The following is a 20,816-nucleotide window of genomic DNA, read 5'->3' on the forward strand; positions in this document are numbered from 1 at the left end:
ATGTCCACATTAGAGGCTTTTATTAGAGCACCGTCTACATCACCGTACGAAGGCACCACGAGTCGCTTTGAAGGAGTCTGAAGGGGGGCTGGTTTCCTGGGAGGGTCGTGGGGGGGGGGGGGGTAAGGAACAAGGGGAAGGGAGACAGACCCGTGTGCTCTGGAAGCAGCTGATGCAGCCTTGCCTGCTGGTGCGGCAGGGGCAGGCAGCACAAAGCTTTGTCCTGGCACAGGAGAGCGGGCAGTGAGATATCTCCTCCCCCCCCCCCGGAGGGGGAGAGCGGGCAGTGAGATATCTCCTCCCCCCCCCACCCGCCGGAGGGGGAGAGCGGGCAGTGAGATATCTCCCACGCCACTCTGCCTCCCAAAATGGAAGGAGTGGACTTAGGCAGTGAATTTCCCCCTCCCCCCCCCGCACCATCCTTTTTGCACCACTAGGCTTAGTCCTGTGCTGGGGAGACGGGGCAGGGGGGGCTTGGAGGAGTCGCAGCATGGAACAGCAGCTCTCGCTGCCCAATCCTGCTGCGGAAAGAAGCACTCAACCCCCTCAAGGGGCTTTAGCTCCCTCTCCCCCTGGCTGAACCTGGCCCAGGGCAGGTGCCTTGGCTTTTTGGGGCCTAGAGCTGGGCAAAGGGTGGCCACTGTTTCAGCCCTGCGCGACCAGCCGGGATCCCCTGGAGGGGCCAGGGCCCTAGTGGAAGGCAGTCTCCAAATGGCTCTGCCTCCGAAGGGAGCCTGGGGGCATACCTGATCGTCCCTGGCTGGGGGAGGAAGCTCAGGGCCTGGCCTGGGTCTCAAGGGTTCTTTGCACACCCAGAACTTGCCAGTGGCCCAGCTGCACTTAGTGTTAGACACTCGAACTCTTTGGCCAAAGCGTGTCAAAGAAACCCCACTCATCCCCAGCCCAGGCCAAGAGGCCACGGGCGTGTGTCCCAGCTGGGAGCTCAGGGAACAGGAGGTGGGAAGCTGCAGAGCATCCGTGGGGAAGGGCCTGAGCTGCAGCATCAGACGTTCTCCGAGCTGCCCAGCGAGGAGGGATCTGAGCCTGCCGCTTGGCCCCGCTCACAGGGTGAAGGAAAGGTCTGCTCCACCCACAAAGCGCGACTGGACACACGTCTGCAGGGGGAGCTGGACCTGGAAAAGCTCAATATCAGCCATCCTGATCCCATGGCACATGGAGACATCCAGGCTCTTCAGCTGTCTGCACTCCCTGCTGATGGCCATCAGTGTCCTGAAAAGGAGACAAGTCAGGGATCTCTCCGCTCAAGACAGCCCCTTCCTCCCAGCCTGAGACAGGCAGGGCGACTCTCCCCGGCTGGGCCAGGTCTCTGGGGGAGGACCTCCCCCTTTGAAGGCCAGCATCAGAGGAAGGCCTTGCGATACTTACTGGCATGTGAGCTGGCTGCAGCCAGAGATGACGAAATGCTGGAGTCTCCGTAGAGAGCCAGCAGCCTCCATGAAGCCTTTGTCAGTCAGCTTTCCACAGTGACTCATGGACAGCTGCTCCAGGCTCTGGCAACCCCTGGCCACCGCTACCAGGCTGGCGTCAGTGATCTCTGGTAGCAAGCTGAGGGAAAGCTGCCTCAGGGCTGGGAAGCGGATAACCTAGATGGACAGACGGATGAGAGCCCATTGGGCAGAGCTGGCCTGAACCTTTCCAGAGTGTTACAGCCGTTGTGCTGGGACTCACAGGTGGGCACATCTTCACCACCGGCTCCCGTCCTGGGCAAGGCTTGCAAAGAAAACTTCAGAGCACAAAGTGTTTGGAAGGAGAGGAAAGGCGTCCTCAGCCTGGCTTCCGCCCAGAGCCGTGGCACCAGGGAGCTCTGAGGAATGAGGTCCTACCCCCGAATCTCTCCCCTGGGTCAGTACCGCTGCTGGGACTGTGCAGGAGGGGGTTGCTTTCTGCTGGCAGGACAGCTTCTAACCCACGCAGCCTGGCGCACTACCCACCCATCCACACTGCAGCTCCCCAGCAGCACTCAAAGCTGCAGAAGCAGATCGGAGACTGATTCCTCCACCTCAGTGCCCTGAGTCACGTGGGCACCTGGTGGGCAGTGGTGACACAATCCGGTGCTGAGAGGGAGCTGTTAGCGCCCGGCAGCGTTTCCCCTGGTGTGTACACAGGAGCATGCAGCCCAGGAGGATTTCTCTCGAGTACAGGCTGCATATGAGGGACAGCTGCTGGGCTGGCTGAGCCCCAGTCCACAGCCGGGCTCTCCATACCTGGGTGATGCTGGTGTCAGTCAGCTTGCTGCAGGCCATGAGGTCGAGCTCTTGCAGATACTGTAGTGCCTGCAGGGAGGCTCGGGGCTGCTTCTGGGACTCCTTCCCGGAGGAGTCGCTGAGGGCCTTGGGATCTTGCTCCAGGTTCTGCAGAGGTGGCAGGAAGAATCCCATGTTTCCAAAATTCCTGCTGAACTGGGGCCCTGTGTCCTTCTGCCAAGAAAACAGACATGATGCTGAGCCCAGGGGGCTCTCGGCCTCCCATCCTCTGCGCTGTGTCAGGGACTCGGCTGGGTGTCCCAGAGAGAAGAACAACCCCACACACGTTCCCGTTCCACGCCGGCTCCCCAGGTGCCGAGCTGTGACTGAGCTGCCAACATCCTCGTGACCTCACTTAATGTTGTGTCTGGGCACAGGCTGGCCCTTGGCAGCACTCAGAGAGCCCCTACTGCCTCGGCTTTCGCTCCACGGGCATCAGCCAGGCTCCTGAGCTTCGGGAGTGGGCTCTCACCTCTCTGCGATGGTTACACTCCTCTCTGGGCTCCTCTGCACCCAGGAGACCCCAGTCCGTCAGCTCCTTGCACCAGGCCAATCGCAGGACAGTCAGCCGGGGGAGGTGGGAGGAAATCGCTTGGATGCTCACGTTGGTGATGGAGACGCAAGAGGAGAGATCTAATACCCGCAGACTGGGGCTTAGGGACCTGGCCAGCGAGAGGACAGAGCTGTCCTGGGGAGGAGAAGGGAACGAGTGAGAAGCCAAAGAGCTGCACTGAGCATGCCAAACCTGCCCTGTTGGCCAGGCCCAGGAGCCAAGGCTCTGTGCAGGAGAGAGCCCCACACAGCCAAGGCCTCCCCGGTGGGGCAGAGCCTGGTGGCCCGGCTGCAGGTGAAGGGGTCTGGGACTGAAAGGCAGGGGCTGCCCCTCAGGGCCCTGCCCCCTCTGCCAATAGCAAGAATTGGGGAACTTACTCTGAGCAGAGAGCAGAAGGCAAAGCTGAGGGAGGCCAGGTTAGGCCGCAGCTCAGGGGAGGAGCACACTTTCACCAGCTCGCTGCCGCTCACGAGGCTGCACTCAGACAGGTCCAGGTTCTGCAGGCTCCGGAGCTCAGCAATGCCCAGGAAACCCCCGTCCGTCAGCCTCTGGAGCTTCCCCAGGCGCAAGCTCTGCAGGGCTCGCAGCCCTGCTGACACAGCAAGGGTGGCCCGGTCAGACAGCTCAGAGCACCCGGTGAGGTCCAGCGCAGTCAGGTGGGGCTGGTGCGTACAGAGGAGGCTGATGGCCTCGTTGGAGAGGTCCCGGCAGTTCTGCAGCATGAGTTCCTGCAGGCGCAGCCCCTCCACTTGCACCAGGGACCTCATCGCTGGCAAGGTGATGCTGGTGCCACTCAAGTCCAAGGCCCGGAGGCTGCTGGCCCGCTCCTTCAGGAACCGCAGGAGGTTGCGGAAGGACAGCAGGGCAGTGGAGTTGTAGTTGCTGGACCCGCGGTAGGGGTCAAACTCAAAGGTGAGGTGGCAGCGAGCCAGCGAGAGTCTGGCCAGGCGCGGCGCGCAGCCAGTCAGCCGGCTGAAACTGAGATCTGACAGGTAGCGCAGGCCGGCCAGGTTCAGCTCCTGGAGATTGGTCAGCACTTCTCGGGCTTGGCCAATGGTCTCTGGCTTGGAGAGCAGCGTCCCAGACATGAAGAGGCTGTTGCAGCCACTCAGATCCAGCGAGGAGAGGCAAGGGCAGGCAAGGAGGAGGTGCAGGAAGGATGTTTCGGTCAGGCTGCTCCCACGCAGAGACAAGCTCTGCAGATGTGGCCCCAAGTGACAGGAGACAGCCTGGATCACGTCCCGGGAAACGGTGGAGCCGTCGAGGCTGGTCAGGCTGACGCAGCTCACGCGCCGTCTAGCCAGGCTCTCAATGGCTGCCAGAGAGGTGGAGGTGGCTGGGATGTTGTACAGGATGTTCTCCTGGAACCGAAAGGGGAGAGGCTATTGCCACGAGCACAGGACAGCCCTGGGAACTGGGGAGTGCAGAGCAAAGGCACCCCCGGTCCGGGACTCCAGGGAGAGATGGCTTGGGGGAAGCACTGGAGACATAGGCTAGCACAGGCCTTGAGGCCCAAAACCTAGGGTCTGGGGGCAACAATGGAGGTGCCCTACGCTCCAGAGACACAGCCAGGGAACAGCTGTCTTCCCCTCCGCCCCTTAGTCGGGGCACACTGAGCATGTGCAGAATGAGGCGGTGAGTGCAGATCCCAGGGAGGACCATAGGCGTGCAAGCATGTGCACTGTCTGAGCACTGTGGAGTGGGGAGGGAGGAAGAACTGCAGAATGAGCCGGGGGGGTGGAATGGGGCGAGAGCTGCAGGGTGAGTGGGGGTGGGGGACAGACTCGGGGGGGGGGGGGGGGGACTGCATTCAGGAACGTGCTTGGCCTGGCTCTGTAACTCTCCTGCGCTAAGAGTAAAGGGGGGTGTTACGAAGTTCCTTGCAAAGCTGCTGCCCTTGCTTTAACAGCCACACGGTGCCCAGGGGTTGAACTGCCACCCAGAGAGCCTACAGGCAGGTGGGGCCCTGGGAGACTGTGCAGAGTGGCTGCAGAGGCTTGGGAACTCTCAGCAGCCGCTCTGGGGCCTGGGGCAGCTGGCTGTGGGATCTTTCGTCCCAGGAAGGGGCCACACGAGAGGTCTTCCCTGAGGATGGTGCCCTAGAAGTCCTGCTGCTGAAGTAGCGACTGGACTCTGCCCAGAGCTAGCTGCTTGGGCAACACGTGGGATCCAAAGCTGGGGTCCGATTAACACAGGCTTGTAACCATTCACACGGGGACTCAGCGGGATAGGGACAGTGGGCACACCGCACGGATGAGGGCTGCAGGGAGGGGTGGGCTTTACCTGCCGCAGGGAGTCCTGGGCTGCAAAGTACCAGGTGTGATTCACCAGAGAGGCCTCCTTTCTGTCCGCGATGGGCAAGAAGCTGAGGATGTAGGTGATGACCTGGGAAGAGAATGGGAGAGGCATGAGGAAGGGCCCCAGAGCAGGACTTGTGCAGCACAGAAGAATTAGGGCATTTGCTGGGGAAGCGGTGTTTGGAGAACAGCAGTGCCTGACGTGCTCCGGTTTCTGAGACGCTGCTGTACAGTCTGTGGGCCGTGGCCCCGGTTTGTGCACTTGTCCTCTGCAGGAAAGGGGATTTACTGCACAGCACCAGCTCAGGGGAGGCAAAGCTGGAAAGGAATCATTTAAAAACTTCTGCCATGTGGCAAAGTCTCTGAAGGGCTGTCACACCCATCTTCCTGAACACGCCCAGAACGTCCCGTGCTCTGAGATTTCACTGCGATACAAATCAGGAACAGGGCCCCACCTATGCAGTGGTTCCACAGCCAGAGAACTGCATTTCTCACCGGGACAAAGAAAATCTTTAAAATAAGAACACAGCATAATTGATGCCATGATCATAGAATCACAGAATATCAGGGTTGGAGGGGACCTCAGGAAGTCAGCTAGTCCAACCCCCTGCTCAAAGCAAGACCAATCCCCAACTAAATCATCCCAGCCAGGGCTTTCTCAAGCCTGACCTTAAAAATATCTAAGGAAGGAGATTCCACCACCTCCGTAGGTAACACATTCCAGTGTTTCACCACCCTCCTAGTGAAAAAGTTTTTCCTAATATCCAACCTAAACCTCCCCCACTGTAACTTGAGACCATTACTCCTTGTTCTGTCATCAGCTACCACTGAGAACAGTCTAGATCCATCCTCTTTGGAACCCCCTTTCAGGTAGTTGAAAGCAGCTATCAAATCCCCCCTCATTCTTCTCTTCCGCAGACTAAACAATCCCAGTTCCCTCAGCCTCTCTTCATAAGTCATGTGTTCCAGTCCCCTAATCATTTTTGTTGCCCTCCGCTGGACTCTTTCCAATTTTTCCACATCCTTCTGTAGTGTGGGGCCCAAAACTGGACACAGTACTCCAGATGAGGCCTCACCAATGTTGAACAGAGGGGAACGATCATGTTCCTCGATCTGCTGGCAATGCTCCTACATATACATCCCAAAATGCCATTGGCCTTCTTGGCAACAAGGGCACCCTGTTGACTCATATCCAGCTTCTCATCCACTGTAACCCCTAGGTCCTTTTCTGCAGAACTGCTGCCAAGCCATTCGGTCCCTTGTCTGTAGCAGTGCATGGGATTCTTCCGTCCTAAGTGCAGGACTCTGCACTTGTCTTTGTTGAACCTCATCAGATTTCTTTTGGCCCAATCCTCTAATTTGTCTATGTCCCCCTGTTTCCTATCCCTACCTTCCAGCGTATCTACCTCTCCTCCCAGTTTAGTGTCATCTGCAAACTTGCTGAGGGTGCAATCCACATCATCCTCCAGATCATTTATGAAGATATTGACAAAACCGGCCCAAGGACCGACCCTTGGGGTCTGCCTGTGTCTGCGAGGTGCGAACTACCTTGTTCATGCCAATGGTTTCTGAGCTCTGAAATGCTAATCTAATTGTCAGTATGGTGAACTGTCTCACTCCAGACAATTTCAGTAGAAACTTCCAGCTCACGTTTGTATCCCACAATCCCAAACTGCCTCTCCCTCCTTCCCAGGAGGCAAAAGCCACAGCTGTTCCCTACCCTGGTGCCAAAGGAGTCAGCTTTCCCTAGACAACTTCCACAATATTGTGCTATATGGTCAACACAAAACTCTGAGTATGCTGTCAACTTTGAGACAGTGCAAAATCAAATGATCAAATTCAACAACCCAGAGACGCTGCACTGGTTCGATGATTCGTTATCCTATTTAATGAATCTACAGACCACCTCTCTGTTTGTTTTAATTTCTCTGAAGCTTCTGCCCAATTCCCAGGCTGCTGCATGGGAGTGCTGAAGAATTCAGATCAAGTTTCCCATGCACATGGCTCTGAGGAGAAATGAGGATTACCTCACCGCACCCTGAAGTGTGACCATTTCTGTGGTGGGACACAGCAGCTCGGCATGAACAGAGATGCTGCCCAAGCATTTAGGACAGGAAGTTAAGAATGCTTTATCCTAGTATGCTTGCAGGCACAGTTCCCAACCTCCTTTGCACCCTGTAACATTTCATGTCCACTTTGGCTGGTGCTGTCTCAAGGGTGTGCACTGACTGACAGAACTGAAGGAATACTCAGCACAGTTGTAGTGCGAGGAAGGCCAGCTGGGTTTAGGATTTTGTTTGGCTCCAGCAGAGAAGTTGTAGTTACTGAGTTTGAAACATCCGTGTTGTTTTCATTCCTTGATCAGAATCTTGTGACTGCACACTGAAGGACAGAGAGGCCCAAGAGTGGTTGGAAAAGCTTAAGTAGAAACAGCGTGGTCTGCTTACATGATGGACAAACCTATGTGGTCTGGGAGGGGTCTGTGATGGATTTGGAGCTGCCTGTTTTCATGGATCCACAGGAGACACTCCAGCTTTTAAACAGCTCCTTGGAAGGATCCCTTCACTGTGCCAGACCCGCAAGGGGTCTCACTGTTCCTTCAGAGTAGGCCAGGCAGCCTCAATGCTTCCAAGACTGAAGCTCTGGGCTCCAGCGCTCCTGCGTCACACCGTGAGCTCCGCCCAGCGAGTCTAACTGAGACAGACTCCTGGTCAGAGACCTTTACACTCTTCTGGGACCAGCGCACCTCAGCCAGTGTTTGCAGTGACATCAGGCAGAGGAGGCTTTGTTAGTCACCCAGAAGACAGCAGCAGGAAGTCCTTAGGTGAGTACAGACAAGCAAAGGTTAAGACATGGTCCATCCTGGCCAAGTCAGCATTCACCCAGCCACGCTGCTCTGGGATCCATTTCTGGCCCTCGCCCTCTGTCGCCTCTTAGTCAGTCCCAGGTGAGAGCTGTTGAGTCTCTCCAAAAGCCAGCTCTGATCCCCCTCCTGCCAATCCATGCTGAGGTCACATGTTCCACCTTCCAGAGATTCCACGTCCTTGGGCCTCCCCTTGCCATCTGGATCCCCCACTGATATGGGTCAGCTTCAGCCAGTCCTTTAATGCTCCATTCATCCCACCCCAGGCAGTTCTGTGACACAAACTGCAGGGCTCCTGCTCTGCCCTAGGTGTAGAGTTAACTCTTTTGTGCCACGGGGTGGCAATCCACGCTCAGTGAGTCACTGCCATGCATATCCTTCATAAAACCATTACAGAACATTCCCACTTTGCACTGCATCAGGAACAGGCCACTGTGGGGCTTACCCAGCCAAATGTGGGGTGGGTCCCTGCAAGCACCTGAGAGCCAAGGCAAGAGCCCTTCTCTTGGCTGTTCGAGCCTGACTGCCGGCAGAGCTCACTGAACTGTTCTGGGCAACTGTTTCCAAACCCAGGAAACTGCCAAGAAAGGCCTTTGGCTGGCTCTAAGGACAGGGGTCGTGCTGGGGGGAAATGTTGTGGGGGGCAGACTGTTCCCCATAGGTAAGGACTCTAGATGTGTAGACTTTTGTTGCTGTAAAATCCCTTTTTCTCTTATGCGCTGCTTGGATCCTGTGGTCACACGAACACTGCTTTGGTCTGACAGAAGGTGTCACGAGCTCCCCAAGGGAAGACCCACAAGTGCCGAACCCCATCACACTGGCAGCGTGAGCATGGTCAGTTCACAGGGGGCTGCAGCCCAGGGCCTGGTCTAAGAGTGATAGTATCATCACCGAGTCCCACAGGGGATCAAAGGCAGAGAGGGAAGCTGATGGAGGACAGGTAATAAAGGCAGATAAGCAGTCTGGAAAATTCTAGTGAAGCTGTTCTGCCAGTCTATTGCTTGTTTCGGTTTGGTACTTTGGACTCCGGATCATAGCAGAGCTGTACGTTAGCTACTCTTATCAGCATCCTTAATGACTCCTCTAAAGGGTGTTTCCACACAGCACTATACTCACTGTACAGAAGATGGCTGAATACCTTGTGTGCTTTTTAAACTTACACCAATCTCTTGATCCAAAGGTCTCTAACATAGACAGAGCCACATCCTGCAGAATGCTGAGCACTCTCAGCTCCCACTGAAGTCCAGGTTATCCCAGTGAAATCAAAAGGAAACTGAGGATGCTCAACACCCAATAAAAGGCATGCAGCACCTTGCAGGATTAGCCCTTTACTGTGACACGGAACATTTGCTCTCCTTTGGTTGATTGAAATATACCTAGTGTCCATGCATAAAAGTGCTTCTATTGACTGTTGGGTGGCTAAGGAACCAGCCAGCCAGACCTGGCGTTCTCAGGGCTAAGCACCAGGATCACCCACCCTGTCCGAGGGCAGGTGAAAGTGCTGGCACAAAGCTGAGCACCCCAGTGGGGAGAGGGATGCCGTCAGGAGCAGAGGGCCAGCTCTGTTTCACAGCTCCCTTAGTTGGTTAGAACTCCTACAGTTGGCTGAGCGTTCCCCACATCTAAGTCCTCCCCGTAATGTCCCCCCTCATGTCCACAACCAACAAACATAAGTACATAAGAATGGCCATGCTGGGTCAGACCAATGGTAAGTTTGGACCACAGAAGAGGGTGTCTCAGGACTTCTGCTGAGTTAAAAGATCTGCACCTCTCAAGTGCTTTACCAGCAGAGGTACCGTGGCTAAAAATTCCTTGGCTCAGCCTGTGTGCCTTGCTTTCCCGTCACATTGTCCTTGAAAGGGTCAAACTAGAAGCCAGAGTAACCACAGCTAAGGTGGGGCTCAGGGGCTGTGTGTGTATAGAATTTTATGTTTCTTACTATAAACGAGGCTCTTTACAAGGAAAGAAAACAAGGAGAGAGGTGCTGGCCGATTTGGAGTTTTGCTAATGGGAATACTGAAAGGCTCAGGAGGTCTCAGGGATGAGGGGGGCAGCATCCCACATCCCAACAAGGGCCTCAGCCAAGAGGTCTGAGCCCAGGAGTGCCTGAGCCAGAAGCAGTGACTAGATTCTACCCAGAGCCAGCTGGCTGGGAAGCATGTGGGACCCTGCTTACAAAAGACTAGTGATCCGAGAGAAGGACCCTGAACAACTTACTGGGGATTCTAGCAGTTGGCTGTGGTAAAGGTGTGATAAGCCCTAAAGAGCCATTGCCCTCTCTGAAGCCAGGAGGGGGCAGCAATTCTGGTGGAGTGAGTCCCTGTCCCTGGAGAGCAGGACCTACGCAGGTCACACAGACCCCAGCAATGACATTCTCGTAGCCTATTTAGATGACACAGGCTGGGGCCTACTACCAACCTCGAGCCCAAGGAAACACAGGAGTGTTGTCCTAATCTGAAGCCCAGTTCTAGTCATATGAACTCTTGTAACCTTCCAGACACTGACTGGACTTGGAAGTGCCCCCAGCCAGCCCACTGCCGTCCAGCCTGAGCCATCAGAAGGTGTTACCTCCACTGGGAGCCTCTGCGTCTCCATGCAGCTGCAGCTGCCCCTTTTTGGGACCCCCAGCACGGATTGCTCCTGCTCAGGCCCAGCTGCTCCCTTCGGATGGTCTGGGCGAGCGCCTCGGTCTCTGGAGTCCAGACAGAGAGCTATCAACACCTGACGCTCTGCAATGCCCCCATCCTGTCTAGCCATCTGCCCTACTGCTCGCACCCCATCTGTCTGTCCTGCTGCCCGCACCCCCGTCTGTCTGTCTGTCCTGCTTCTTGCACCCCTGTCCGTCTGTCCTACTGCCCCCACCCCCGTCCGTCTGTCCGTCCTACTGCCCCCACCCCCGTCCGTCTGTCCGTCCTACTGCCCCCACCCCCGTCCGTCTGTCCGTCCTACTGCCCCCACCCCCGTCCGTCTCTCTGTCCTGCTTCCTGCACCCCTGTCTGTCCGTCCTACTGCCCCCACCCCCGTCTGTCTGTCCGTCCTACTGCCCCCACCCCCGTCTGTCTGTCTGTCCTACTGCCCCCACCCCCGTCCGTCTGTCCGTCCTACTGCCCCCACCCCCGTCCGTCTCTCTGTCCTGCTTCCTGCACCCCTGTCTGTCTGTCCTACTGCCCCCACCCCCGTCTGTCTGTCCGTCCTACTGCCCCCACCCCCGTCCGTCTGTCCTACTGCCCCCACCCCCGTCTGTCTGTCCGTCCTACTGCCCCCACCCCCGTCCGTCTGTCCTACTGCCCCCACCCCCGTCTGTCTGTCCGTCCTACTGCCCCCACCCCTGTCCGTCTCTCTGTCCTGCTGTCTGCACCCCCGTCCGTCCTACTGCCCCACCCCAGTCTGTCTGTCCGTCCTACTGCCCCAGACCCGTCCGTCTCTCTGTCCTGCTGCCCCCACCCCCGTCTGCCCGTCACTCACCCCGTCCCTACCACCCCACCCCCGTGTCCGCCGGTCCCGCTCACTGCCGGGCTCTGCGCCTCCACTTCCGGGTTCACCATGGCAACGCCGCAGAGGCTGCTGGGAATGGTAGTCCGGTGCGAGGTCAGTACCCCGCCTCTTTCCCACAGCGCGGTCTCGCCCCTTCCGTTTCCGGTGACGCGAACCCGGCGCCAGAAGCTGCGCTGCTGCTGACTTGGTGTCGCTGCTGCCGGGGGAGCCGGAATGGCGGTGAGGGGGCTGCGGGGCGGCTGGGGACTCCCGCAAAGCGCCGGGGGCGGCGTGAGCCCGGCCCGTGGCCCCTCCCCCGTGGCCGGGCCTGAGCCCCCCTCCCGGGCCTGGCCTGAGCCCCCCGGCCCGGCCCGTGACCCCTCCCCCGTGGCCGGGCCTGAGCCCCCCGCCCGGGCCTGGCCTGAGCCCCCCGGCCCGGCCCGTGGCCCCTCCCCCGTGGCCGGGCCTGAGCCCCCCTCCCGGGCCTGGCCTGAGCCCCCCGGCCCGGCCCGTGGCCCCTCCCCCGTGGCCGGGCCTGAGCCCCCCTCCCGGGCCTGGCCTGAGCCGCCCGGCCCGGCCCGTGGCCCTTCCCGCGTGGCTTGGTCTGAGCCCCCCGCCCGGGCCTGGCCTGAGGACCCCCCCCCGGCCTGTGGCCCCAGGCAGGCCTGCCTCCCTCCCCTCCGCCCCCACCATGGCTTGGTCTGAGTCCGCCCGCCCGTCCCGGGCTTGGCGCTCGCCCCCCTGCCCTCCTCCGGCCTGGCCTGTACCCCCAGTCCGCATCTAGCCTCTCCCTCCCGGGCCTGGCCCAGGCTCTCAGTCTCGACACTCCTGAGAGCGAAACAGGAGGGTGTTTCCTTGCGTGAGACCCTCTCTCTGCTCCCCCACGAGGGCTGCACAGCAGAGTGGTGGTGATGGTGGGAGAATGATTGTAAAACCACAGAAAATGGTGAGGGGATCTCGGGGGTGGATGTAGAACATGATGCTCATTTACTTAATTGACATGACTTCAATTGACTGTCTCTTTAGAGCTGTGTAAGGATCCATCAAGGGTAGGGTTATAATAGACAACATGCAGATAGAGGCCTTCAGGAAAGAAAGGGGAGTGGCAGAGATGTAGCCTTGCCTTGTCCAGCCTGTAGACATCAATGACTGACCAACTCTCTGAACAGTTCTCCAAACCAGGGTTCCGACTGAACAAGAGAGGTAGAAACTGCTCTCGGGGGATGATATGCTCACCCACATAAGCTGCCCTCCAGAGAAACTGGCAACTGTTAGACGCATATGGCAATATTTGAACTTTGCAAGTCAATTTAGGGTAAACAAAAAATCTACAAAATGCCCAAAGACAAGCAGACTAAACTATGTAGAACCCACACAGCTCTACCTAGAGGGGCCTCGAAAGTGCAGACTGCTGACAAACACAGGAGCAGAAGACACCTATAGAACTTATGTGCCATTAACAAAAGCCCCAGGATAAATATCGACCACCAGAAAACTACTATGAAAATGACCTGACAGCATAATCGAACCCATCCTGGAATATGGAAGCAAAGCCAGGGGCCTAACCTTAACAGCCAACTACAACAGCTGGGGCAAGAAACCTACAGTCCTACAAGCAAATTATACATGTGTACAAGAACTCGCCCAACGATGGCTGGGCAGAACAGAGATTTTATTTTTTTCCTCTTTTGTACCATAGGAAAAGAACACTCAGTTTCTGGTTCCTCCACACTCAAAACAGCTAAATGACTACTCTCTATAATTACTCCAGGCCTCAACAGCACTGCCTTTGGGATCAGTGACAGTGGGTTGTGGAGGGGGTGTAGGCAGGAGGAGCTTTGGAGAAGGGATTGAGGTGTGAGCAGAGGGGTGTAAGGAAGTATGTGTTAAAGACTGCACTCTTTTTCTAGCCAAAGGGGAAGGTGGGAACCAAAGGCAAAAAGCAGATTTTTGAAGAGAACAAGGAGACTCTGAAATTCTACCTGCGGATCATCCTTGGTGCTAACGTAAGTGTCTCTCTCCAATAGTTTTCTAGGGCCATGAATGCTTGTCTGCAGCTATTGGCTGGAAAGGTAAATCCCACCATATTGGGCAGGAAGCCTATTCTATCCCATCCTTTTTTGGGACCTGATCACCCTAAATCCCATGGGGCCTTAGGGATCAAAGGGTTGGGGGAAATGAAGAAGGGATTCCTTTTCTGGCTGGCAGCTCCATTTCAGTCAGGGCGAATATGAAAAGGGCCATATGGCCTCATGTAACTTCTGCATTTAAGGACTGTAGGGCGAGCAGTGACACACCTTGCTGAGTCCCCAGAGACCTGGGGAAAGAGCTAACACCTCTGTCTCTCAGTGGAGGTGGAATGGTTTTAACTTCCAGGAATGGGTTAGCAGGGAGAGAGCTAACCCAAACCTGGACTGTAGTGAGGGATTGCAGGTTGGGAAGCGTACCTTCTCCCACCCAGCACTCTGAAAGCTTGAGGGTGGGGAAGACTCTTCGGGTTTTTATTTTCTGGGGAGGAGGAGAAATGTACAGCCCCACAGATGACAGTGAACAATCCCCAAAACTCCATATATGTTTTGGCCTATTGTGTGCTGTAAAGGCAAGTGTGGCTAGGAGGTATGAAGGAGCTAAGAACTAGCACCAGGAAAGCAAGGAGCTTTCCTTCGCCTTAAAGCTTTCACCCCTAGTGAGACTAACATTTCTGCTCTGCTGGAGCCAGCTCATAGGCTTGTGGCTTGCCTAGCTCTGAAAACTGTCTGAATCCAGCTTCAGCTTTCTGACGCCAGGAAGCTCTCTGGAGCTTTCATTTTCCAGCATTGTAGGGCACCTTGCCTGCTTCTGCAAGATCTATTGCAAGTGGGGGTGACCCTCTGAGACTCAGGCCATTTTTCATGATAGCATATTGGGAGAAGGCCCAAAGCTGTCCCATCCTTGATGTGTTCCTTCCCCTCACACTCGCTGATTCTGGCTGCTTGGCTTTATTTCTCTTGTCTTCAGGCCATTTATGCAGTTGTGAACCTGGTGATCTTCTATACAACAGCCTCCTTCTGGACCTGGGTAAGTCCATGATCTCTGACCCTTCCCTTTTCAGGGTGGAGGAATCGAGGGGGTAACACCTGGTGGGGTATTTGTTCCATTCTCTCGCCCTTCCTTCTGCTTCTCCCTGGGGCTGTCAGGAATCTTTACTTGATGCTCAAACAGTGAGCCTCAGATCTCCTGTTGGGGTTAGTGTGGAGTTTGGCATTCACTCACACTGTCTTGGGCCTGATGCCTCTTCATTGTTTCCAGGTTGCTCTGATAGGCAGTGCATAAGCCATGTTTCCCTGGACACACAGACACCGTGTGTGGGGTTAAGTGGCTTTTACCCACCTGAGACGAGAACATCTTCACTAATCAGAAATGTCAGTACAAATAATTGCTCTGGGGCTCTGCTCCTGCTGTTTTACCTTGGGACCCTGTGGATTAGTCGCTTTCATGGCTGACCTTTATTTGTTTGTTGCAGGTTGCGTTTGTGTTTAGCATGGTGATCTACAGTGCCAGTTACCGCTCCATGAGCTCCATGGCAAAGGCGTCTTTCACGGACGATGGCAACCTTGCTGACGGGGGAATTGACCTGAATATGGAGCAGGGGATGGCAGAGTGAGTGTCCACACCCACACGAGTCCAGGTGAGCAGGACCTGCTGCCTGAACGCGTACACAGACCCATTTACCCCAGAGAGCATGGGAAGAAGCATAGCAGAGCCTCAGCTCTGAGACCATCCCACAGAGCTCACTTGCTCTCCCCAGTGGGAAACTTCCCTTTCTAATCATTCTTGTCATTTCCCAAGAATCGGTCGAACTGTCCTCATTGCTTGAACATCTAGCTCTGCCTCTAGGAAGTGAGTAACGGGACACCCCAGGAAGTGTGCTGGACTGAGATAATGACTCGCCCAGGGCCTTCACTAGGCTGGATGGGCGACAGTACCCAGCTGCTCCGCCAACTCCTCCCTTGCCCTTTGGCTTCTCTCCTGGGGGTTACATTCACTAGCGGAGGACAGCTCTTCCCCTGCCCTTTGGCTGAGGAGAGTGTTTAGGGTGCATAAAATCTTTACCCTCTCCAAGGTTATAGGGTTCTTTTCCTTGGACTGGCTGCCTGAAACACCTACCCAAGTGTTGTTTCCTTAGAACAAAGTGAGACTTATTAAAAATAGAGAAAACGGAATTAAAAGAAAAGCAAGCTTGCTTAACGGACCTGAATTTATACATCTGAGCTAAGCTAGGTAAGGCACCCTCAGCTTGCTTACAGGAAAGACTAGGCAATTAATTGTGTGTGGTCAAGAGCAAGTCCTTGCTCTCTGGCCTGTCCTCAGAGATCCAGCCCCACGCTGTCCAGAGAGAGTCAGTCCCCTCCCTCAATCTACTCTACCTGTTTGTCAAGCCTTTGTTAAAGGTCCTCACCATCCCAGGTGAAGCGTTCTGGTTGTCTGTCTGTCCCTTCCCCAACCCTGCATCTGTCTGCTCTGTTTAGATTGTCAGCTCTCTGGGAGAGGGAGGAGTGTGAGTGTGTTCAGTGCCCAGCTCAATGGGGACCTGTTCTTGGGCCTGGGGTGCTCCCAGGGGGAAGAGAGCCAGGCAGTGAGAGGGGCTGGTGGGGCAGGCAGTCTGCTCCGGGGGTGAGCTGGGTAAGTATCAGTGTGGGGGAGTACACGAAAAGTCTCACTCCTAGGGATGTAAATATCGTTTAAAATGTTAACCAGTTAAACGATTAAAATTATATCATTTAACCAGTTAACTGAGGTGGCTCTGGCATGGCCAGGGACTGGCAGGGCTGAGGGTTAATGGTTAAGGTCTGTTAACGGTAAGCCTAATGTTAACTGTTTAACCTTTTACCTCCCTAACTCCTTCATGTGGTGCCCTCTACGGTACGGTGGCGAGTCGCCATAGTGGTCTGTCGCGGCGTGTCAGCTGGTGCCAGGACAATCAGAGGGGGTTAACATGCAGGTTTGGGCAGATGGCGCCGTGTTGCTGTATGTTCAGGAGGCCCCCTTCTGATGGACAGGCGAGAAATGGCAATTTTTTAAACCTGGAACTAAAATTCTGTGGAAAACACTGAGGGGAAAAACTGAATTCCACTGGGAGGCCCAGGGTGGCATGCCCTCCCCGAGGGCATGTCTGCAGCATTGAATGTTAAGGGCCCTGCTGACACGTGGGAACCAGGGGCTTAGAACGGCAGAACCATCCCAACCTGACTGCACTGTTGCCATCACAACTCTGACTCCTCCTGTTGCCCTTCCATTGTGTCTGTTGCTCATGTTGGCAAAGTTGACATTGCAGCTGAACCAAAGATTTTCTCAAACTTTCTGTGCAAGGGAGGACTGAGGCAAGGAGAGGCGGGGGAAGAGGCAGTTGGCTACCACCAGAAAAAGAAACTGCTTGTGTGTTGGTGCAAAGGCCGTTTGCACTATAGCTTCTGGTGCAACCATCCTGGGTATCGCCACAGCACTCAGTTGGTTTCTCCCTTGTCTCCTTACTACTTAATATCTCTCTTACTCTCCTCATTGACTACTTACCTCTGGAAAGCTTGCTGGGGCCTTTGTGTGATGCACGCTGTACAGGGCAGAGCGGCAGTGAAACAACGGAACCACCTGATCGTTTCTGAAATCCTCCTAGTACTATATCCATCCAAACAATTGCCCAGTGATAATGCACCAGGTTACACACATGGCTTGGTGCTTCGCAATACAGCTGTGTGATTGGGAGCGGCAGAGATGATGATTGGCAGGGATGGAGCTTTTACTGGCTTGTTCTAAAAAGTGAAGGTAGATGATTGTATTTGTCCCTTGAATCCACAGCTCATGTAACAGGAAAGATAGAACGTATAAGTGTTCTGAGTCGTTTTTGCCTGGGCAGCAGAGAGTTCGTACTTGCCTGACACACTGTGCTTCACTGCCTGGAATAATTGTTGTCCAAGATAAATAATAGTGCATGCAAAAATATGCTATTAATGCAGCATAGATGCTCTAAGAAGTCACCAAATGCAAAGTTACGGTTTACTGCTCCACTCTGCCCCCCTTGTGTTTGTGCATTGGAATAGTCTCCAGTGATGTGATCTCAGGGTTTTCCAGTATTTGACTGTGCCCTTTTTTCCAGTAGGGTCAGAACTACGCAGTGTGTTAGGTCTAATGTGCCATACTCTCAGCTGTTCAGTTCATGTCAGTTTGCCATTTGAAGCGCTCCAAGAAGCACTGTTACACTTCCCTGTCATCTGACAGTCCTGTCACATTTGACTTTGCCACAGGAAGAAACGCTGACTTTAAACTGCTTTTTGTACAGTACTGATTTGAAATGTATTTCCAGTGTCCCGTCTAACTCCGAAGAGGATTTTGTACGTTCCTCGAGGATGAGATAGGATGTGGTGTAGGCAGTTGTTACTTGGGAGATCTAGGTTCAGTCCCCATGGACTGTGGTCCTGTTTGCGAGGTGCTCAGGTGGTGTGTGGTCGGGTCCAGACCAGCACCCAGAGAAGCTGTTCCCAAATGCTGGGTAGCTAAGCATACTCCACACAGCACTGCCCACAGTGAGACGTGCTAATTCTTGCTGGTGCACTGTCTGTATGCCAGCCTGTTGGTTTCTTACTCTAGTACGTGTTGTTTCATGTGAGTGCAGGGGGTTGTGTTTCTCTTCTGTGCACATTACAACAGTCTACATGTGTCTGAGCTGTATAGAAGACAAACGGATCATGCTACTGTGAGAGCTGCAATTGTGTAATCAAAGCTGGTGTTCAGCCCACCCCTGCCAATGGCTCTCTACGTCTGAGTGTTACCTCAATGGTTTTGTGTGTGGAAAATCAAAGGGGGTGGGGGGGACCTGGCGTGGGATCAGATGTGTAATGGGCACTTGTCCCTCCAGCTCAGTTTGTGGCCACTGGGGTATGTTTATCCCTGGGATGCTGCATCATGTTAGCTCAGCAGCTGTGTATAGAGATGGAGAGTGTATGGGGAGGGGCTAGCTGCTATGGCATGGGATTGCACCATGAAGTTTAACACCTCTCCTAGTCTGCCAGTCCGGGTCCTGTGAGCGAGCAGGCTTCATGCAGAACACAGGCCGAAATTCATACGTAGCCGCCTGTAATGACGTTGATCGTTTTTTCTCCCATTCAGCCAGGCCTGCCCTGCCCCTCCTCTGGGAGCCCGAGGCCCTATTTGAGTCTTCAGTTAATTGTAGTTAATCCAGAGGACACTATTTCTCCGAGGCCCTAACACACAGGTCCCGTGGGCTAAGCCAAAGCCATGGGAATGTCCCTGGCCAAAGGAGAACTGGGAAGGGCTGTAGGGGAGACCAGTAGCTTTGTAGTGGCAGCAGAATTGCAGTGTTAACGACAGGGTTTGCAACTGCAGATGTTCAGTACAGAAAACCGGCCCTGGCCCAGTGCAATTAACCTGTTGCTTTTCCTGTCCCTCTCAGGCACCTCAAGGATGTGATCTTACTGACAGCCATTGTCCAAGTGCTCAGCTGCTTCTCCCTCTATGTCTGGTACTTCTGGCTCTTGGTAAGTCTTTTGGGCCTTTCTCTGTATCCCCAGATTCAAACTTTGCCTTGCTCTCCCTTCCAACTCTGCTCCATTTCATAGATTCCAAGGCCAGAAGGACCGAGTCTGCCCACCTGTATAGCACAGGCCAGAGACCTGCCCCAACATAATTCCCAGAGCAGATCTTTTAGAAAAATGGCCAGTCTTGATTTAAAAATTGCCAGGGATGGAGAATTCATCACAGCCCTTGGTAAATTGTCCCAATGTTTAACTACTCTTGCTGTTTACACCTTATTTCCATTTCATTTTTTACCCTCCCTTCCCAGCCTAGAGCTGGTTTTTGGTAAATCACGCAGCCTTCCCCTAATCTTCTCCAGAAGAGAGAGTGCCATTTTGCACGGGAATGCTGAGGCCTGATGGGATTTGGATGCCACCTCTCTGAAAGCCCTTGGACAGTGAGAGGTCCAGAGGGCAATGATAGATGGGGGAGGGGCATTTGGGGCAGAGTCCAAGCTGTCTTGGGATGTGCATTGTGACACTTTACATGTGTGCTGAGCACTCAGCACCCCTGAAAATCAATTTTTTTTTTTGGACCCTTCTAACTTATCAATGGCTTTAACACCTGGCACAGGCAGACATATATTGAAACAGAACTTCCTGCATAGACTGGTTAAAACCCCCAAACTGGTTATTACCTAGCTTTGTCACCAGTGGGTATGTGTGGCAGAAGCCACCCGTTATAAATGGCTGGCTTACTAAAAGGTAACTCGGAACACTTTCCTTTTTTGGTGGAGCAGCCTGGTGTCTGACCCCTGTATTGGGCATCTTGTCGTGGGGAGTAGACTGAATTGAATAAGCGTTAAAATGGCGTAGCCCATATTCTCTTATTCCTAGGGGCAGTCCTCCGGGAATGGGGGTGAGCCCATTTCTGGGAAGTGGGACCTGGTCTTTGGAGATCTTAGGAACTGAAGCCAAGATTTTCATAAGTAGGCTACAATCATTAGGCCTCAAGTCTATATTTAGGCCCCTAAATAAGTGGGTGGTTCTCAAAAGTGCTGAGCCCCTGCAGCTCCCATTGATTGTGGCACGTATCTAGATCCCCAGCACTAACGTAAATAAAGACCTAGACCAGGTGTCGTGTCCAATTCTGGATGTAGAATCAGCTTCACCAGAGCTCCACGTTACCTGGTAGCTGAGCAGCGTCCTACAGTAACTGAGAACTGAGTTTGCGGCCTGTTGTGCTTTGTAGGCTCCAGGACGGGCTCTCTACCTCCTGTGGGTGAACATCCTGGGGCCCTGGCTCACGGCCGACTCTTCAGCTGCCACCCAGGAGCCAAATGAGAAGAAGCAACGCCGCCAGGAGCGCCGCCAGATGAAGCGCTTCTAGCTACACAGGTGGGGGTGGATTAGATCTAATCCACCAGCTCCACCTTGTTACCTCATCAGGGATGCGATTTAAACCAATCAGAAACCATCACAGTATCCGTCACCCCTCATCCATCCATTCCACTACAAAAGGCTGCCAGAGACTTCCCTTGACTGCGTCTGATGGTCACATCAGGGGCCGCTCCACCACTTGGGGCCTTACTTGACAAGGGGGAGGGAGGTTACAATGGGATATGTGTAAATAGCTTTTTCAAGCAATGGTGTAATGAGTGTGGGGATTGGGAATTGCCTTGTTGGAGGAAATATATTAAAGAGGTGAATCTAAGCGCAGGGACTGGTGGCCGATGTTTGCTTCAGGGTCAAACTTTATAGCAACAACAAAAAAATATCACCAGGAGGCAGAGACGAGAGCTGGAAAATGTCATGCCACAAAGTGAATGTTTGACTAAGTTCTAAGCTATGGAGAAAGGG

At 54.5% G+C, this 20,816-nt stretch overlaps 2 protein-coding genes across 3 annotated transcripts; one reads left to right on the top strand and one right to left on the bottom strand.

Annotated features, from left to right (window-relative positions):
• Positions 1-4: 4 nt before the first annotated feature.
• LOC140896497 (putative RNA-binding protein EEED8.10) lies at positions 5-12,231 on the bottom strand. The gene is made up of 9 exons (XM_073308422.2): positions 12,219-12,231; positions 11,443-11,668; positions 10,546-10,669; positions 5,101-5,202; positions 3,195-4,178; positions 2,737-2,952; positions 2,226-2,438; positions 1,387-1,604; positions 5-1,230 (listed from the first exon to the last, which is right to left on the bottom strand). Exons 1-9 carry the CDS (start codon positions 12,229-12,231, stop codon positions 1,062-1,064), a joined length of 2,265 nt encoding a protein of 754 aa, XP_073164523.2. The 3' UTR covers positions 5-1,061.
• Positions 11,970-20,670, top strand: TMEM208 (transmembrane protein 208). Of its 2 annotated transcripts, none has more exons than XM_073307273.2 (6): positions 11,970-12,397; positions 13,362-13,457; positions 14,449-14,508; positions 14,954-15,090; positions 18,896-18,980; positions 20,209-20,670. In XM_073307273.2, the coding sequence occupies exons 1-6, from the start codon at positions 12,374-12,376 to the stop codon at positions 20,344-20,346; spliced, it is 540 nt and encodes a 179-aa protein (XP_073163374.1). In that variant the 5' UTR covers positions 11,970-12,373; the 3' UTR covers positions 20,347-20,670. The 2 variants fall into 2 exon arrangements, with proteins under 2 accessions (XP_073163374.1, XP_073163375.1); XM_073307274.1 differs by lacking the exon at positions 11,970-12,397 and adding an exon at positions 14,740-14,852 and having other exon boundaries at positions 13,441-13,457.
• The last annotated feature ends 146 nt before the right edge of the window (positions 20,671-20,816 follow it).

Source organism: Lepidochelys kempii, chromosome 12 (assembly GCF_965140285.1).
Source record: "Lepidochelys kempii isolate rLepKem1 chromosome 12, rLepKem1.hap1, whole genome shotgun sequence".
Taxonomy (NCBI): Eukaryota; Metazoa; Chordata; order Testudines; family Cheloniidae; genus Lepidochelys; species Lepidochelys kempii.